Source organism: Chaetodon trifascialis, chromosome 15 (assembly GCF_039877785.1).
Source record: "Chaetodon trifascialis isolate fChaTrf1 chromosome 15, fChaTrf1.hap1, whole genome shotgun sequence".
Classification (NCBI taxonomy): Eukaryota; Metazoa; Chordata; class Actinopteri; order Chaetodontiformes; family Chaetodontidae; genus Chaetodon; species Chaetodon trifascialis.
Window position 1 is genome coordinate 20,051,736 of NC_092070.1, and position 15,214 is coordinate 20,066,949.

The window sequence follows — 15,214 nt, forward strand, 5'->3', positions numbered from 1 at the left end:
GTGACTTCTGTTTCATTGGTGGATGTGTGTATCTTTGGGATGCTGTGAGTTTCAACTATATCGAGTCAAGAACAGTGAGGCCTTTTTAAAGTTGCTTGCACTCTAGCCTTTTAGTTACTCGTAGTCTTATGCTCTCTTGTATGTAGTTCTTTCTGTTAGGGTCTAGTTTGTTTGGGTTTTTTTCCCTTCATGGTGATTTACGCATGATCTGGTTACCTTAAGCGTTAGCTGAAGTTACAGGTGCAGTCTTTTGATTAAAAGACTTTGGGGACCAATTGGTTCGGAAGGGGTTCATTGTGTTTGGTTCAGTTTTGGATTTGCCTGTAGAGTGTGAGGTGGCTGCCTCCTGTGTTTTTTTATTTTTCAGAGGACACATGCTCTTGAACAAATTGTCAGCGCTGTGATAGACGGTACAGTTGAATTGGAAGTGTGTGCTCTGGCCTACTGTATGAACCTGTGCTGTAAATGCTTCCTCAGTGTGTCAGGCGTTATGGTGTTTTTCCTGTATGCAACCAGGGCGCTTCCCCTGGAGTTACTGTCCCTCCGATGCCATTTGCACAACCTCATCAGCTTGCACAACACAGGCCCATGTGAAGACAGTGGTTTGTCCATCAGCCTTTACAAAGAACCCATCCCATTGCTTTACACCAGCAGACAGTTAAAATGTACAGGTAAGAAAGTTGCACCAGTTAACCCACTAACAACAGTTTCCCACACATCCATTGATCCCAAAGGCTTTTGCTATTAATAGGAAACAATCTTGAACTGTGCACACCCCTTACTGAGTGAAGATGACTCTATGGTCATAATATCACACTGACCTCTGAAGGAAAAATCATTTTCCTCTTTTGTGTTTGTGAACTGGACATGTAGGTGTTTTCTTGAAAAGTTTGAGTAACTGATTGACTCTTCCTTTGGGCTTTCTTTTGTCTGTATGTTACGGTATTTGCTAAACACCTGTAGAGTTCATAGGACAAGTGACAAGATCTGGTATACATCAAGAAATACAAATGTAAATAATATGTATGAAAATGTATTTTAACTTGACATCATCCACCTACCCTTGTTCAGACGTGAAGCTTTAATTTTCAGGATTGTTTCTGTACAAATACAAGGTATGTGCATATGTATTTCTTAATTACCTTTTACGCTTTTTTAAACCCATCTTGTAACATCTGATAAATGATAAATATAATAAAGAGATCTCTATTGTAAAACTCCTTCACTGCCTTGTCATTGGATAACTCAAAATTAATCCAAATGAGACATGAACACCTCACAGTGATGAACAGAATTCTTTTTATTCCTTTAAAGCCATATTGAAATTGAATAAATTCCCACAATAAAAACAAGCCAGTGATAAGTGTTTATATCTGGAACCATGCATAGTTATGACTGTATGACTCAGAATCAGATGCTTGAAACAGGCTGAAAATGTAACATAAAAGTGAATATAGAAATTTTATTTTGAAAATATTCACAGGAAGTTAGTATGCTATCATGTAAACATATTTAGCAGGTAGACTGTTATACCAGCATGAAGAATACTGCTGTTACTGTTAATCACACTAATGAGTTGAACATATGTATAATGATTATGCTTAAACCTTTGGGAGGAATTTAATGTAGTTAAATTGTAGTTCATCATTGTGTCCACTGGAGAGTAGTGAACACCAGAAAACAGCCCGTTATGAATACAGTTATTATCTACATTGACCCTGCTGTTTTATTTGTTAATAGTCACACTAAGGACTATATTGGATGATATGAGGACCATATTAGCATTGACTTTGACTTGGGTATGTTTCCAATAATTAGTGTTCACTGCCCTCCAGTGGTTACAATGAGAAACTGCAACACCTCATAAAACTACCAGTGAAAACTTTCAAAGTAAAACAAAAGGGACTGCAATGTTCCTAATAATCTGTCCACAATCACAATTCAGACAATATTTATTCCATAATGTTTATTTGATTGTATTACCTATGCAGGGGCTTTATGTTATTTGATATCAGTGTGTTATTAATACAGACATATAGACCTGGCTACTATATGAATATTTTTTCATGTGAATATTAATAGTGAGTTTAATGATCTGTTTTATTTCCACTGGAGAGTGTGTATTTCTAATTTTAGAAAACAAACAGGATTATCTAACAGTCATTTCTTTAGGCAAGCTACTTGCCTAAACGAGACTTTAAACTGACAAATTCAATGTAATGTTGCATTTCCTGACGTCGACCACTGGAGGGCAGTGAACACTCATGATCTAAATACACTCAGGTACTTACACTTCCGGCATATACTTTCAAAATACAGCAAAGGAAATGAAAAAAGTGTTCACCAAAAGTGTGTGAACATCTATAGCAGGTACAGAAAGCCGGTGTTGAAGCAGCTCTTCAATTACAACTACAATTATCAACAGTGACATCTATATTGGTAATATGTGTGACTGAATTTGACATACGCAGTCTGGCAGCATGGCTGGTGTTCAAATGTGCCGATAAGTAATCCTCCATGGCTTCAGCTTGCACTACAAGAGATCTCCTGCTGTGGACTGCAGCAACTTTACATAAGACACGGTCGACAGGAATATTCCAGCATTTTGGGGTTAGTTAGATAGAGTTAGATAGCAAGACACACAAATGATCCATCCAGATCGAACACCAAATACATCCTGATGCTAATGGGAGTCATTTTTAGACATGTTCCCCCCTCATAGGTCTGAGGTGCAGCTTGTAGGGTGACATATTGGGTTAATGAAGACTGATTGTCCCAAGAGACAGAGATGGCGACGCAGCGAAGATGAGGGTCTTTTCCTGACAATCAAATAACCTACAGTCCACTGTTCACCCTCATTTCCCGCTCCATCTAGATTTCAGGTGGCCAATTCTCCATAGAGTTGTTACCTTGGAAACAGCACCTTATGTATTTATAGACAGAGACTGGGTAGACATGGAGAAGGGGAGCAGGAGACATGGACTGTGATACAGGGAGCACACATGCATGGGTGCAGTTCATCATCCCTCACCTTGCAGTAGCTGCCGGTCGCCCTGTATATTGGAGTTAGAGGACGCTTGCTGACCTGATGTGAAAATATGAGCTGAGCTGATTAACATCTTCTCACAGTGCTGTGGACCTGAATCATTTTCACTGCTTCAACACATGTGCCATCAACCCTCAAGTACATCGCTTCCCTCCTGCATAATCTACCTCAGCCTCTCACCCTCCCCGACAGGCGGATGAAGCTGAAATGAACCTGAAGTAATTCTAGCAGGATATGTAGGATCACGCACGTTGCGCTGCACTTGACCTTTGGCACCTGCTTGCTCGCTCACCTTGATGTGTGACATCACGCTCTGAAGTTTCACCCTTTGTTCACTCCACCGTGACATCAAGTATTCAGCATCCATGTGGGCACTAACATCGTTACTGCTTCCCCATGACCTCCAGTGGTGGAAAGTAACCAAGTACCTGTTCTCAAGTACAGTTTCATGTTTCATGCATCCATGTGCGAGTTGTATTTTATGTGTGTTCATATAAATATTTGGTCCTTTTATGTACTGCAGCGGCTAAGTCTCAGTCTGACACTGCAGGTAAACATTTTGTATCCACGACAGCATTTTCTATCCGCACTTACATTTCTTGGCCTGCAGAAGTCACAGAAGGTGCTCAGCAGCGTGCCCGTGGCTGGACTGGTATTTTCATTCCTGTCCGCCCACCCACACACGGCACAGGAAACAGAGTTCACCAGCGCCTGCACCTTTCCATAAAAACGAGTCATCTCTGGCCTTTCACATCGCCATGGAAACACAGGATTTGTCCAGCTGATCGGCAGCGGACTGACGCTGAGGCCAGGAACTCTTTGATTTCACAATCAGGCTGAATCTGTTGACTTGCAGGCGAAGAAAAATGTGTGAAAAAGCTCGAGCATTTATTATGAATAAAAGCCTTGCTCATGAATTCAGTCACTGTTGTCTCATATTAGTGTGGACACTGTTAGATGTTTTACCACCTACATGTAAATTCAATTGTACTTTATTTTTTCCCTTCATTCTCTCATTGAGGTTTAATATGTGAACAGTCATAATGATTTGACTTGTCAGCGTACAGCAGGTCACCCATTAATCGCCCTGTTGGTGGTTCGATCTTCAGCTCCTCCTGTTCACACGTCGATGTGTCCTTGAGCAGAAGACACTGGACCTCATTGGCAGCGGTGGACAGTAACTAAGTAGATATACTCAAGGACTGTACTTCAGTACAATTTTAAGGTACTGCACTACATTTATCTGACAGCTAGTGACTTTGCAAATTCAGATTAAAAAATATAATCAACTAATCAATCTGTCTATTGTGCTATTGATGCAAATATACACACTAATGTACAGTCCATTAACCATTTTAACGACGTTAACACAAAAACACATTTTCACACAAACATTTTGACAAACGGTAACATTACAACGTGCACGTGCAAACCAATTATGCATTTACATGAAGTGAAGCTCATACAGGAGAAGAAACGTTTTCTTTAAATCTTCTAACTAACTGCAGCACACAGGTTGGATTATGTATTTGATGAAAGGAAGAAGAAAAAGTCACGCCTGACCTGACAATCGGTACTCGCTGTAACGTATATCGAACGCACCCGTTAGGAAGAGGCGGCGTACTTAAATTGGCGGCGCTTCCTCGGGCCGTGTTGTTGTCACCAGGTAACGCTGTCAGGATGGCTTTGCTCCCACCTCAGTGCCTCGGTTTTTCGTCATGTCAGCTGTCCCTTTCGAAGCCACTCCAGAGCAAATGGCAAAGTACTCATGGCAGAAGGCAGGTATTTGTTATTTATGTTAACATGGACGTCCTGGCGCCGTTATTACGGGCTTCGGCTTGGCTACGTAAGCTAGCTATGAGGCTAACGGCGGCTAGCTGCCAGGCTACAAGCTAATGTCTGCTCTTGTGTGGCCACTATCTCCCAAAACTATCAAAAGTAAAAGTGCTCATTGTGCAGCAGAATGGCTGACAGGTATATCATTTAATGTTACTAAGCTGTTTTTACTGATGCCAAGCATTTTAATGTTGCTGGTTGAGGTGGAGCTAATTTCAATGACTTTGTATATTGCCAAGTTTATTTACTAACATGGAATCAACATTTTTCCACTAAAACTATGTTTTATGTAAAATGTTTATCTATAAGCAGTAACTATAGATAGAGTTGGGACACTGTTTAAAATGTAAATAGAAACAGAATGTGGTGATGTGCAAAACACTGAAAATATTTAAATATTTAACTGAAAATAGCACTTGGATTCTTTCACTATGGAGCCATGCTGTTGTAGCAGGTGCAGAATGTGGTTTTGGGAATGTCTACCAGAAATAAAAGAGGTCTTCCCTGAAAAAGATGTCAACTTGACAGCATATGTTTCTCCAGAACCTGTACATATCGTTCAGCATTAATGGTGCCTTCACAAATGTGCAGGTTGCCCATGTCATGTGCACTAATGGACCCCCATACCATCACGGATGCTGGCTTTTGAACTGTTAGCTGGTTAACAAGTGGGATGGTCCCTCTCCTGTTTTGCCCATAAAATGGAAATATTTAAGTACAATGGCAAAACTTCAATTATGTCCAGCTATGTTTTCTTCTTTTTGAATTTTTGCTATGGTACAACATCCTGTAATACAAGTAGTTTTCTTATTACAATACTTAAGATCCACTAATGTAATAATTCAATGACAGTGGATGATAAAAGATCAAAAGATCAGTACACAGCTATGGAGATGCAAAAGGCCGTTGGTCTGAACAGTCCCATCACCCAGATGTTTTCTTATATTCTCTTAACTAAAATCTCATAGTCTCTCTAAGATACTGTGCTCTTAATGTGTGTGTGGAAGTCCTCTCAGGTCTGACTTGTTTTCAGATGCCTTGAATTCGTGCTTAAGTGCAACACTTGAGTAAACTAACCTAGTTATATTTCACCACTGGTTGTTGGATTTAGTGCTGTTGCAGTATTTTCTCCCCTTGGCTGTTGCCTTTTTCTTTGGCTTGCCCACTGGCACACTTTGGTCTGTAGTAGAGGGTAATAATGTGTATTGGCTTTAGGGATGCAAACATGTTTGTTGTCTCACACACAGCCAATTTGATGGTTTCTGTAGTTTAATGTTTTCTCTTTTTTCCTGTTTACACTGCTGCTGCAATGAACAGTGCCAGCTTTAATATTATATCTGCGTTGCTATGCTCATCTGCTGCTTGTCAATATGAGAGGTGGTCCGCTCTCAGCCATGAATCTCTGCTGGTTTTCTATGCTTTGATTAGAATTATCTGCTGTGCACAAATACAGACTCCTCACACCTTGGGCACAACCTGTTTCAACTTCTTCCCTCTGGTAGATGCTGCAGAGCGCCGTACACCAAAACAACCAGACATAAGACCTCTTCACTCCTACATGCTGTCACACTCCTGAATTGGAAATCATTCACGTAATGTCATAAAACATTAACGATCCCTGTAACATTAAATTATCTGATGCACTAGGTTTGTGTGTATGCATAATTCCTAACGTACAACATACACTGAGCCAGTGAAGCTGATTCTGCACAGCTGATGTGTCGTGGGGTCCAAAGTCTCTTACACTGCATCCACATTCCCTTCAGTTGCATCTCTTCCTTGCGTCGTGGGTCCTCCCACGGAGGAAGAATGGACAGACTCAAGGAAGCTATGCACTTAGAGGAATGAGATGTCATTTCCTCTGAAGTGTCACAGAAAGCGAAGCCTGTTTCTGATGAAGGTGGCAGCAGCTGCTCAAAGGTGGATCAGATGTCAGTCGGCTTTAACAGTTAAAGGGACAATAGATGAATTTGTGTTTGCACACATGTACACTGCATTAATGCTATAAAGGCATGGTTTTAGCAGTGCCAGAGCAGCGGTCTTTTCTCTCTGTAGCTGTTAAACAAACATCTGCACATGAATAACAACCTGCATTCTGTATTTATACTGTGTACTGTGTACTGCTCAGAGGCAAAGGAATGGTTTCTGCAGCAGAATGCATTTATATTATTTAGTATTTTGATCTGTATTTATTGATATTGTGATTGTGAATTCATTATTTATTATTATGGTGTCTTTAGAAGACTGGGAATCATTTATTAGGCTAAATGTTTCAAGGACATTGACGTTACATAACCACATCAAACCCGATGCTCAAGAATTATCAGCCTCTGACGTGACTGAACAGAAATGACAATAAATGATGTAAAAAGTGTTACATGCTGACTTTAATTGTATCCATGATAAAAGTTAATGGGAGGGACTAATAGATCATGAAAAGAATAGTCTTCCTCATAACGGGAGAAAGTTGTTTGTGGTCCTTTTATTCATTCCTACAATTAAAAGACTTGCAATTAGATGCTGAATCAGAAAACAAATAAAATCGAAAACTTGGGAGGAATACATTTGAGTGTAATCTGTCATCTATCTTCACTCTGAAATGAAACTCCAGTGATGTATTGGATCAGTCCAATAAGCTGCAGATTCCAGTCAATAAGGGGCCGTTTTGTCCGGTGAAAGGCTGCTCTTGTGTATCATGGCTCCTCAGAGATCCCTCTTCGCTGCCTGCTCCTCAGAGCAGAAATAAGAGACTTGGGATGCGCCCTCAGCCTGCTGCAGTACCTCCTTTGGTCTCTCGACTTGACATCTATCTCAATGGGCGGTTGATGCCCACTCCTCACTTACAGTATGTGGTAAGCGGAGTCGACACGTGGCCCACACATCGATTCCACACAGTAGCTGGTGTCGGGCTTTGTATCTAATGCCTCGTTCTTTATGTGTTGGCTGACTGAATATTGCTCATTGGCTCCAGTAACCATGTTTCTCTATTGTTTCCACTCGACAAAGGGGCAGAAGTGCTTAAGCAGTAGCACTACTGCAATTTTGCAGAGTTCAAAAAATGTTAGATGATGTCTTGATTTTCTGTGTGTTGCAGATTTGGAGTGATATCCATCATTGTGGACATTTAGGTCGATGCACGACCTCTTACCTGTTCTCTTTGTGTCCTACTTGCCGCATTGCTAGCTCTGAATGCACACTGTCATTGGATAATGCTGTGAAGGTTACAGCGAGACATTAACTGTGTGCATTAGTGCATGTGCGTGCATATCGAGTGTTTCTGCATGTTGTAAAGGGAAGGTTGATAGATGACTGCTGTGTTATGACAGTTACCTTTTCTCTCACATAGTCAGGACACCTTTGCCTCCTGCCTGTCCAGGTTGACTTGTCTTCCTGCATCCAAGTCACACTGTCATTGACATTCCTCCCCAACCCCCATCTAATAACCTCAGATAGGCAGTTTCCACTGAAGCGAGGGCAGATCTGTTGTGCCACAGAATGTGCTGAAGGGTTTCTGGGTCGATGAGCTCGCACAGCTGAGATGGAGAGAAAGAGGACAATCCGGACAAACTGGGCTCCTATAACTCCTTGGGGACAACCAAAATTTTTCTTTCAAGACCGTGAATTTAAAACTTGTGAAGTTAGGTCTTAAAAAACCTAATCATTTAGTACTCTGGTAATTCACACTGCAATACGGTCAGTTCCAGAGCCAACAATAAAACAGCAGATGTCGTTTTATTAGAAAACAGTGGCAGTGCTCATCAGCTCCAGCTACTTACTCAGCATGTTTCACCTCTGCAATGAGCAGCTTCCTGCTCAGTAAAATATCGAAGCCCTGAGGCAAAACATGCCATCAGCACTGCATAATGAACTCCGATATTGTTTTCTTAAGCAATGTATCAGACGGTAGTATAGTAAGCTGTTTCACAAGTGATGCAGATCAAAGCAATTATCTCAACATGACAACCTTCTTGGGCTGGTAATCTGTTAGACCTACTGCCACATTTTTATGTTTGTTGACTAGTTGTATACAGGTACATGAAATACAGCCACACAACAGTGGTTTTATAAGGCGTAATCAAATTCAAAATTGCCATATATATTGCCTGTCGAGTGCACATGCTTACTGTATATCACAAGAAATGGACCAATGAAAAAGCCAGAGCAGGCTGTAAATAATGAAAGCCAGGGTTCACATAAATTTGTATTTGTTAGCAGATTGCTTATGTTATGAATAACAGCACATTAGAGATGGGAAATAAATGTTGTGGCTTTTTTTTTTTGATTAACCTCATTGAAATATCAGTATCGGGGTGTATTTTAATGGCTCGATATAAAATAAAGCCAATCAAAATCTGAACTCTGCTGTGTTTTGTCCACTTGAACCTGCCAGTGTTGCAGCACTGCTCTCAGGTTGGTAAGACTGTCTAATTAGCAGAGAGTACCCGTGTACAAAACGTGCAGTTAGCAGTGTCTCATTTTTAGCCGGTCAAAAGGGCCAAACAGCGCCAGCGGCAGATCATATCAGCTAATTAATGTTGATTCTGTGAACACCTTGATGACAGGCCAGAATAACACTTCTTCTGTCTGGTCAGTGTGCTCTGTGGAGGCTGGTGTCTGTACTCTGCTCTGAAGATCATTTCTGAGGGAACGCCCTCTTTCTGTCTTTTCAGCAAAGTGATAGAGCTTCTGTCACACTCCCTGTTAAACTTTCTGATCAACTTAATCATTTTGAACGAGGCTCCTTAGCAGATATTTAGGCACAGATACAAATGCAGTAAGTATTCAAATGATCTGTTTAGCTGCTAGTTTTAAGTAGTGACCTGTCTCTAGCACAGCCTCCAATCCTGCACCAGGGAGGGGAAGTAAAATCTTACTTGTTGCCATTTTAAACTAATCAGGTTTTTAAAAAAGTGCTCCAGTCTCAAAATTGGATAATTTGCCATAAATAGTAGCAGCCTCCACTGGGCAACATCATTTTCACCACCAGCGCCAGCATCAACACCCAGAACAACATGGCTTTAATTTAGGTCTCTCATAATGTAGTTAAGCACATCGTCTGCATTGTTGTGACGTATACTGTCGTGATTTTTCTGACATTACGCCTGCATTTGATGTCTTTCTGCCGAATATGATGACTTTTCGAGTACATCACATGCACTTCATAGCACTTACTGAGGAGGATTTTGTATGTATAGCCTGACATGTGGAAAATAGCCTTTTAAACCTTCCCTATTGTGTGTACATTTGTGCTGTTGCAGGGTTTTGTCTGCTTGTTTTTAGCTCGGGTGGAGAGGTGCCAGCTGACAAGCTGATGTATCCTCTCCTTGAGTCTGTGAGCCAGCTGGACATGATGGACAGGCCAGTGTGCTGTGTAAGTCATGTGCAGCCTGACCATACATTATTCATCACTCTCATCATGGCCCTCCATCCTCTTTTATCTCTCCATCTCCTGGCATTTTACTTTCTCTCCCTTTCCCTCCCCCTCTTCCTCTCTTAATTCATCAGCACCCATTAGCTACTAAAGCCTTTGACAGCAATGCTCTGAATCTCTCATCCACCACACCTGACAGTTTCCGTGGTCTTCGCTGTGTCCTTGGTTTCACTCCATCCGTCTGTTTCCCTGAGCTACTTGTAGCTCATTTTGTCTCTTTGCCCTCCATCACATACAGTATTGTACAGTACATGATTGATTTCAGTATGGATTCTTCCCCATTGTGTTTGAAGGGCGCTCTTGGAAAGCGGGCGTAACGCCGTCCTACTTCTGGACTGTGATTGTTGGTGAATGGAGATGATGGTTGCTAGGATTCAAAAGAAAAATAATTTATTCTTGCAAACAGACACCCAGCAGGGCAGAGCCATGGGCCACAGTGATACCGAGGTTGCCCTCCCGTGGCGTCCTTCTCGTCATTCTCACCTGCCACTGCGCTCTGGTTGCCATGCCAATCTTTTACAACCTCGCCTCGGGCCCGATACGGCTTCATCATTAGCTGTTGTTGTCACGAGGGGATATTTCAAGTGCTCACTCTTGTCTCCCCCTTCCACTCTCTCTCCCTTCCTTGCATCACCACCACCCTCCCCCATCCTCCCCCATTCCTGATACAGCAGACGCTTCAAGCATTTCTCCACCCGCCCCCCTGCTAGCTCAGCTGCTGAGCCCCACACAGGACCATGTCCCTGGACTCCCCTTTATTACCATATCATGAGATTTGCCGTAGGCGTGTAGCAATGCAGCGTGCCGCCTGTGTCTTTAAGAGAGAGAGAGAGAGTATAATGTGTAATGGGGAGGAAATAAGGCATGGAGCGAGCAAGTGAGAGAGATTGGTTGAGGGAGTGTGAATTTATCATGGGCAAAATTTGTGTTTCATTCTTGGCTGTGTGCTGAGCATCCCTGCACCGGCATGCACAGTCTCCCAAGGCTCATACTGCTGAAGAGTACGCCCCTCTCTCTCTCTCTCTCTCTCTCCCTCCCTCTCTCTCTTCCTCTCTCTCTTACACACACATACACACACACACACACACACACACACAAACACACTCTCTCAGGCTCTCCCACTCAGCCTCATCCTCACACACACATACACACACACGTGCTTGCAGTCACACACGCGCAGTGCTGTCAGGAGCGCCGCTGCTGGACCACAGCCATCTCGCAAAGGAGGTTCCAGCGGAGGGAAGAGAAAGCCGGAGCGAGCGCGAGACAAAGGGAAGGAGGACGGTAGAAGGAGAGGAGCGAATAGGAGCGCGGGGACCGGCACAAGGAAGCAGAGACCCAGCGCTTTGTGAAGAACAGAAAGCGAGGGACAGGAGGAGGAGGGAGGAGGAGAGAGGAAAAAAGAGGAGGGGGAACAGGAAACGCGATCACTTTCAGCTGCAGCGGTCCGTGTCGCAGCATGGGCAATGCACCATCCCAAGGCATGTCAACCCTATCTCCATGCATACTTGTGTAGCAGGTATCTTTTTGATTCTGCGTGTTGTGCTGTCCAACCAGCTGGCTGTCCTCCTGTCCCACTCTGTGAAAGCAGGGGATGGGGGGTTGGGCTGAGGGCTCGTGGAGCGCGGCATCGCTTGAGGAGAGTGATGCCGTAAGGTAGCATCAGTTAATGGGTAGTAAGGTAGGAGTGAGGTGCCTGGGGAAACGCTCGCAGGGTTGTTGAATACGAGGATGAGGCGCTAGAAAAACTGGGTGGAGGCACCATTTGTGGGAGCAGCAAGATATGGGAGGGGGCTGTTGTAGAGCAGAAGTACCATCAGTGGAGCAGGTGGTGCTGGTGGGTGTGTGTGTGTGTAAGCGAGAGGGAGGTGACTCGTGAGAGAGATTTTGTCATGTGTGTAGTTGAGCACAAAGTGTGAAAGTGTGATTGTGCTTGTGTGTGTGTGTTCGTGTGTGTGTGTGTCGATGTGGTTTCAAGTACTGCTGTCAACCACATGGATGACCTCTGGGAAGCAAAGCGCCCCAAGGGGTGTGTGTGTGTGTGTGTGTGTGTAAGACAATAAGATACAGAAAAAACAAATATTGATTTGACTAATAAAAGAATTGGTGGATGTATTGATATCTTAATGAGGGGACGAAGCAGCTTTGCCTTACAGTAAGTGAATGGGGGATGGTATAAATAGATGATCGGGTGGGTCAACTCCTTCATGTGATGCTCTCTCTTTTTCCTTTGGGACTCTGTCTCTCTTTTCCTTCTTCTAATCTCCTTTATCTTTATCTTTTAATCTCTCCATTTCCCTCTCTTCTACAGTCCCTTTGGTGAAATACCAGTTGCACACTTTGCAGCCTGAAAATGCTGTGCTTGAAAACGATCTCTGATTCCTGGTGAGAGGCAGGCATATCTGCCTCTAGACATGTTTGTGTGTGTGTAAGCTACATTTCTGCATGCAGTGTACTCTGTATTTGCATTTGCATCCATGTGTGACACCTGCGTTTCAGGTAGAGGGATTGTAAATCGAAGGAAAAACAGTATGAAAGTGTGCAAAAGGTGCGGGGGTTAAAGTGAGACAGAATGGGGGAAGAATCACTGAATGCACGTTGAAAGCATCCTGGTATTGAAAGGCTTCACTGAGAGGCAACAGAGGAAAAGTGACCCCCATCAAGCTGCAAAGAAATATAGAGAAGGAGAGGGGAAAGGGGCAAACGTTCACTTTTCAGAGAAAAGGGCAGCACGGAACAGCTCAAGGAATTCATCCACCTTCATTTCCCTCTTCATTCTCCCTCACCTATTTCTCCCTCCTTTCTTCCTCCCCTCCTCTTCATCCCTTGCATGCCTCTCACCAAGGGACAGTCTGGTAGCTAGCGGGTAGAAGGGGGGAGCGAGACAAGAGACGGTGGATATGAAAGACGGGGAAAGAATGAAGGGAAGTTTGAAAGAACAAAAGGCAAAAAAAGGGCTGGTGCGTAGATGGACAGGTAAGTCAGATGTCGAGGTCTTGTGGGTGCTAAAGGCAATGTAATTGTCTCCAACAGTGTTGAGTGTCTAAATGAGGTCATTACTTGGATGATTGCTTGGGCTCAACAGTGGAATAGTAAACAGCTCTTTAAATCTGTTTGCCTGTTGAGCTTCCTCTCACATGTGCTTGGTGGAGAATATTGATGCCCTCACCTTGTCCGGTCAGTTTTTGGCTGCTGCGCTTCGCCTTGCTGCCGGATGACCTTTGAAAGGTTTCATTTCTCATTTCTCCAAGTTGATATTTGAATCCTCTTGTCAGACGTTCTCATCAGTCTATTTAAAGGCAGAGGAAAGCGGTTTGAGGCTCAGGTGAAGGCAGACACGAGCTGCAGTGTCATGAGCCCTTTTATGCTGGCCAGAGGTCTGTGTGTCTATTGGATTTTTTTCAGTTATCACTGTAAAGCTCGTCCTTGGAGTTCTGTCTGTAGTCAGTGTGTATTTTAGAGGGATTGACATGGATTAGGTTGAATACAGAGCCACGAGTGTCTTTTTTTTTTTTTTTTTTCCTAAAAATGGAGAATTGAGTTGGCTGAATGTTAAAGCATTGAGTTTATTTTCCTATAGAAGCGCACCAGTTTTTAATTATGTGCTGGAACAAAAGATTTCGAGCTGCATGGATGTGCAATAGTCAGGACTGACATTGCTGTTGGTGGCAATTCAAGGTACTAATTTAACTTAAAGCATCCTAAATCTACTGCCTTAAGCTATCGTAATGTTTGAGCTGTGCATTCAGGCCACCAGTCAGCCAGCAGTTTACCACATCAGGCTTAGCTTTGACCAGTAAAGAAGTGGACCATTTTCATTCGGTCGTCACAGTTTAACCACTGCCTATCGTGGCAAATAGAAGCATCTTTATAAGCCCATTAGAGTTATACCAGTTCACAGTGCTAGGCTGAACCGTAAAGAATAGATTAAGCAGAGTCAAGCATTAAGCCCAGTATTAGCTTGCTGGAGAGCTAATGCTTATCGTAACGTTGCCATTGTGCAGAGACGGCAGATCCTGGTAGCTTTATGCCTCCATGTTATACCTAGTATGTTCAGCTGAGGTTTATGTCAACACACATGTCTGTCTATCTGCTGATCCTCTCCAGTGAGGCAAAGCCAGAACTGTGTCGGAGGCGGCGAGGGGTGGCCGCAGTGCCTGAGATGCTGTTATACTGCATGTTGAAGTGATGTTATACTGGATGAAGGGAGAATGCTGGCAAAGACAAAAACATGGCGTGGGTGTCGATGATCTGTGATGAAGAATAAGATGTGTTTGGATGGTAACATGCTGTGATTTGCCGGACATAAATTCTGTCCAGCACTGTTTGTACTAAGGCTGAAAGTGTGCGGTAATGTGATGGCATCTTGTGCCACAGTAGCCTGCTGTATTCTCTCTGATATGTTCGAATCTGAAATTAGGATTTTGTGTTGATATTGGCGCAGACATGTTGGCAACATGATGACACACTCAATACTGCGGATGGATGCGCTGTCGGAGTGTGGATGAAGGAGGATAAACATTTGTCGACTTTGTTCAGCGAGTTCAGTCGTATTTCGGTCTGACTTTGTTGAATCATATTTACATCACTGGACTTAAGCTGATGTAAGCTAGACAAAGCTAGCATTAAGGAAAAGAAGCAGATAAATGCTTTTCTGTGTGATAGATTGTGTTTTAAAACCAGGTGAGCTCTGCTGCTTTACCTTCTTTTCATTTCAGAGGACAATACTGGAGGCAATAGACAGGTGGACTGTACCAGGTCATCATGTACCTGCCAGATATTTATCTAACCTGCAAGGACACAACCTCGATTGAATCACATTATATCCTTTCCTTTGTTGGAGTCTATTTAAACGTGGATCAAGTAACTACCAAACCCACAGCTGATCAAACCTCTTAAGC

At 43.1% G+C, this 15,214-nt stretch overlaps 1 protein-coding gene across 3 annotated transcripts in view; it reads left to right on the plus strand.

Moving 5' to 3' along the window:
* The first annotated feature begins 11,350 nt into the window (after nt 1–11,350).
* srcin1a (SRC kinase signaling inhibitor 1a) overlaps nt 11,351–15,214 on the plus strand; it is a 95,986-nt gene continuing 92,122 nt past the window's right edge. For 2 of the 3 annotated variants that reach the window (XM_070980936.1, XM_070980938.1), the window contains exon 1: nt 11,351–11,794. In XM_070980936.1, coding sequence (XP_070837037.1) covers nt 11,773–11,794 — 22 coding nt within the window. In that variant the 5' untranslated portion in view covers nt 11,351–11,772. Of the gene's footprint in view, nt 11,833–15,214 lie in introns of all 3 variants that reach the window. The other variant, XM_070980940.1, reaches the window with a different exon arrangement.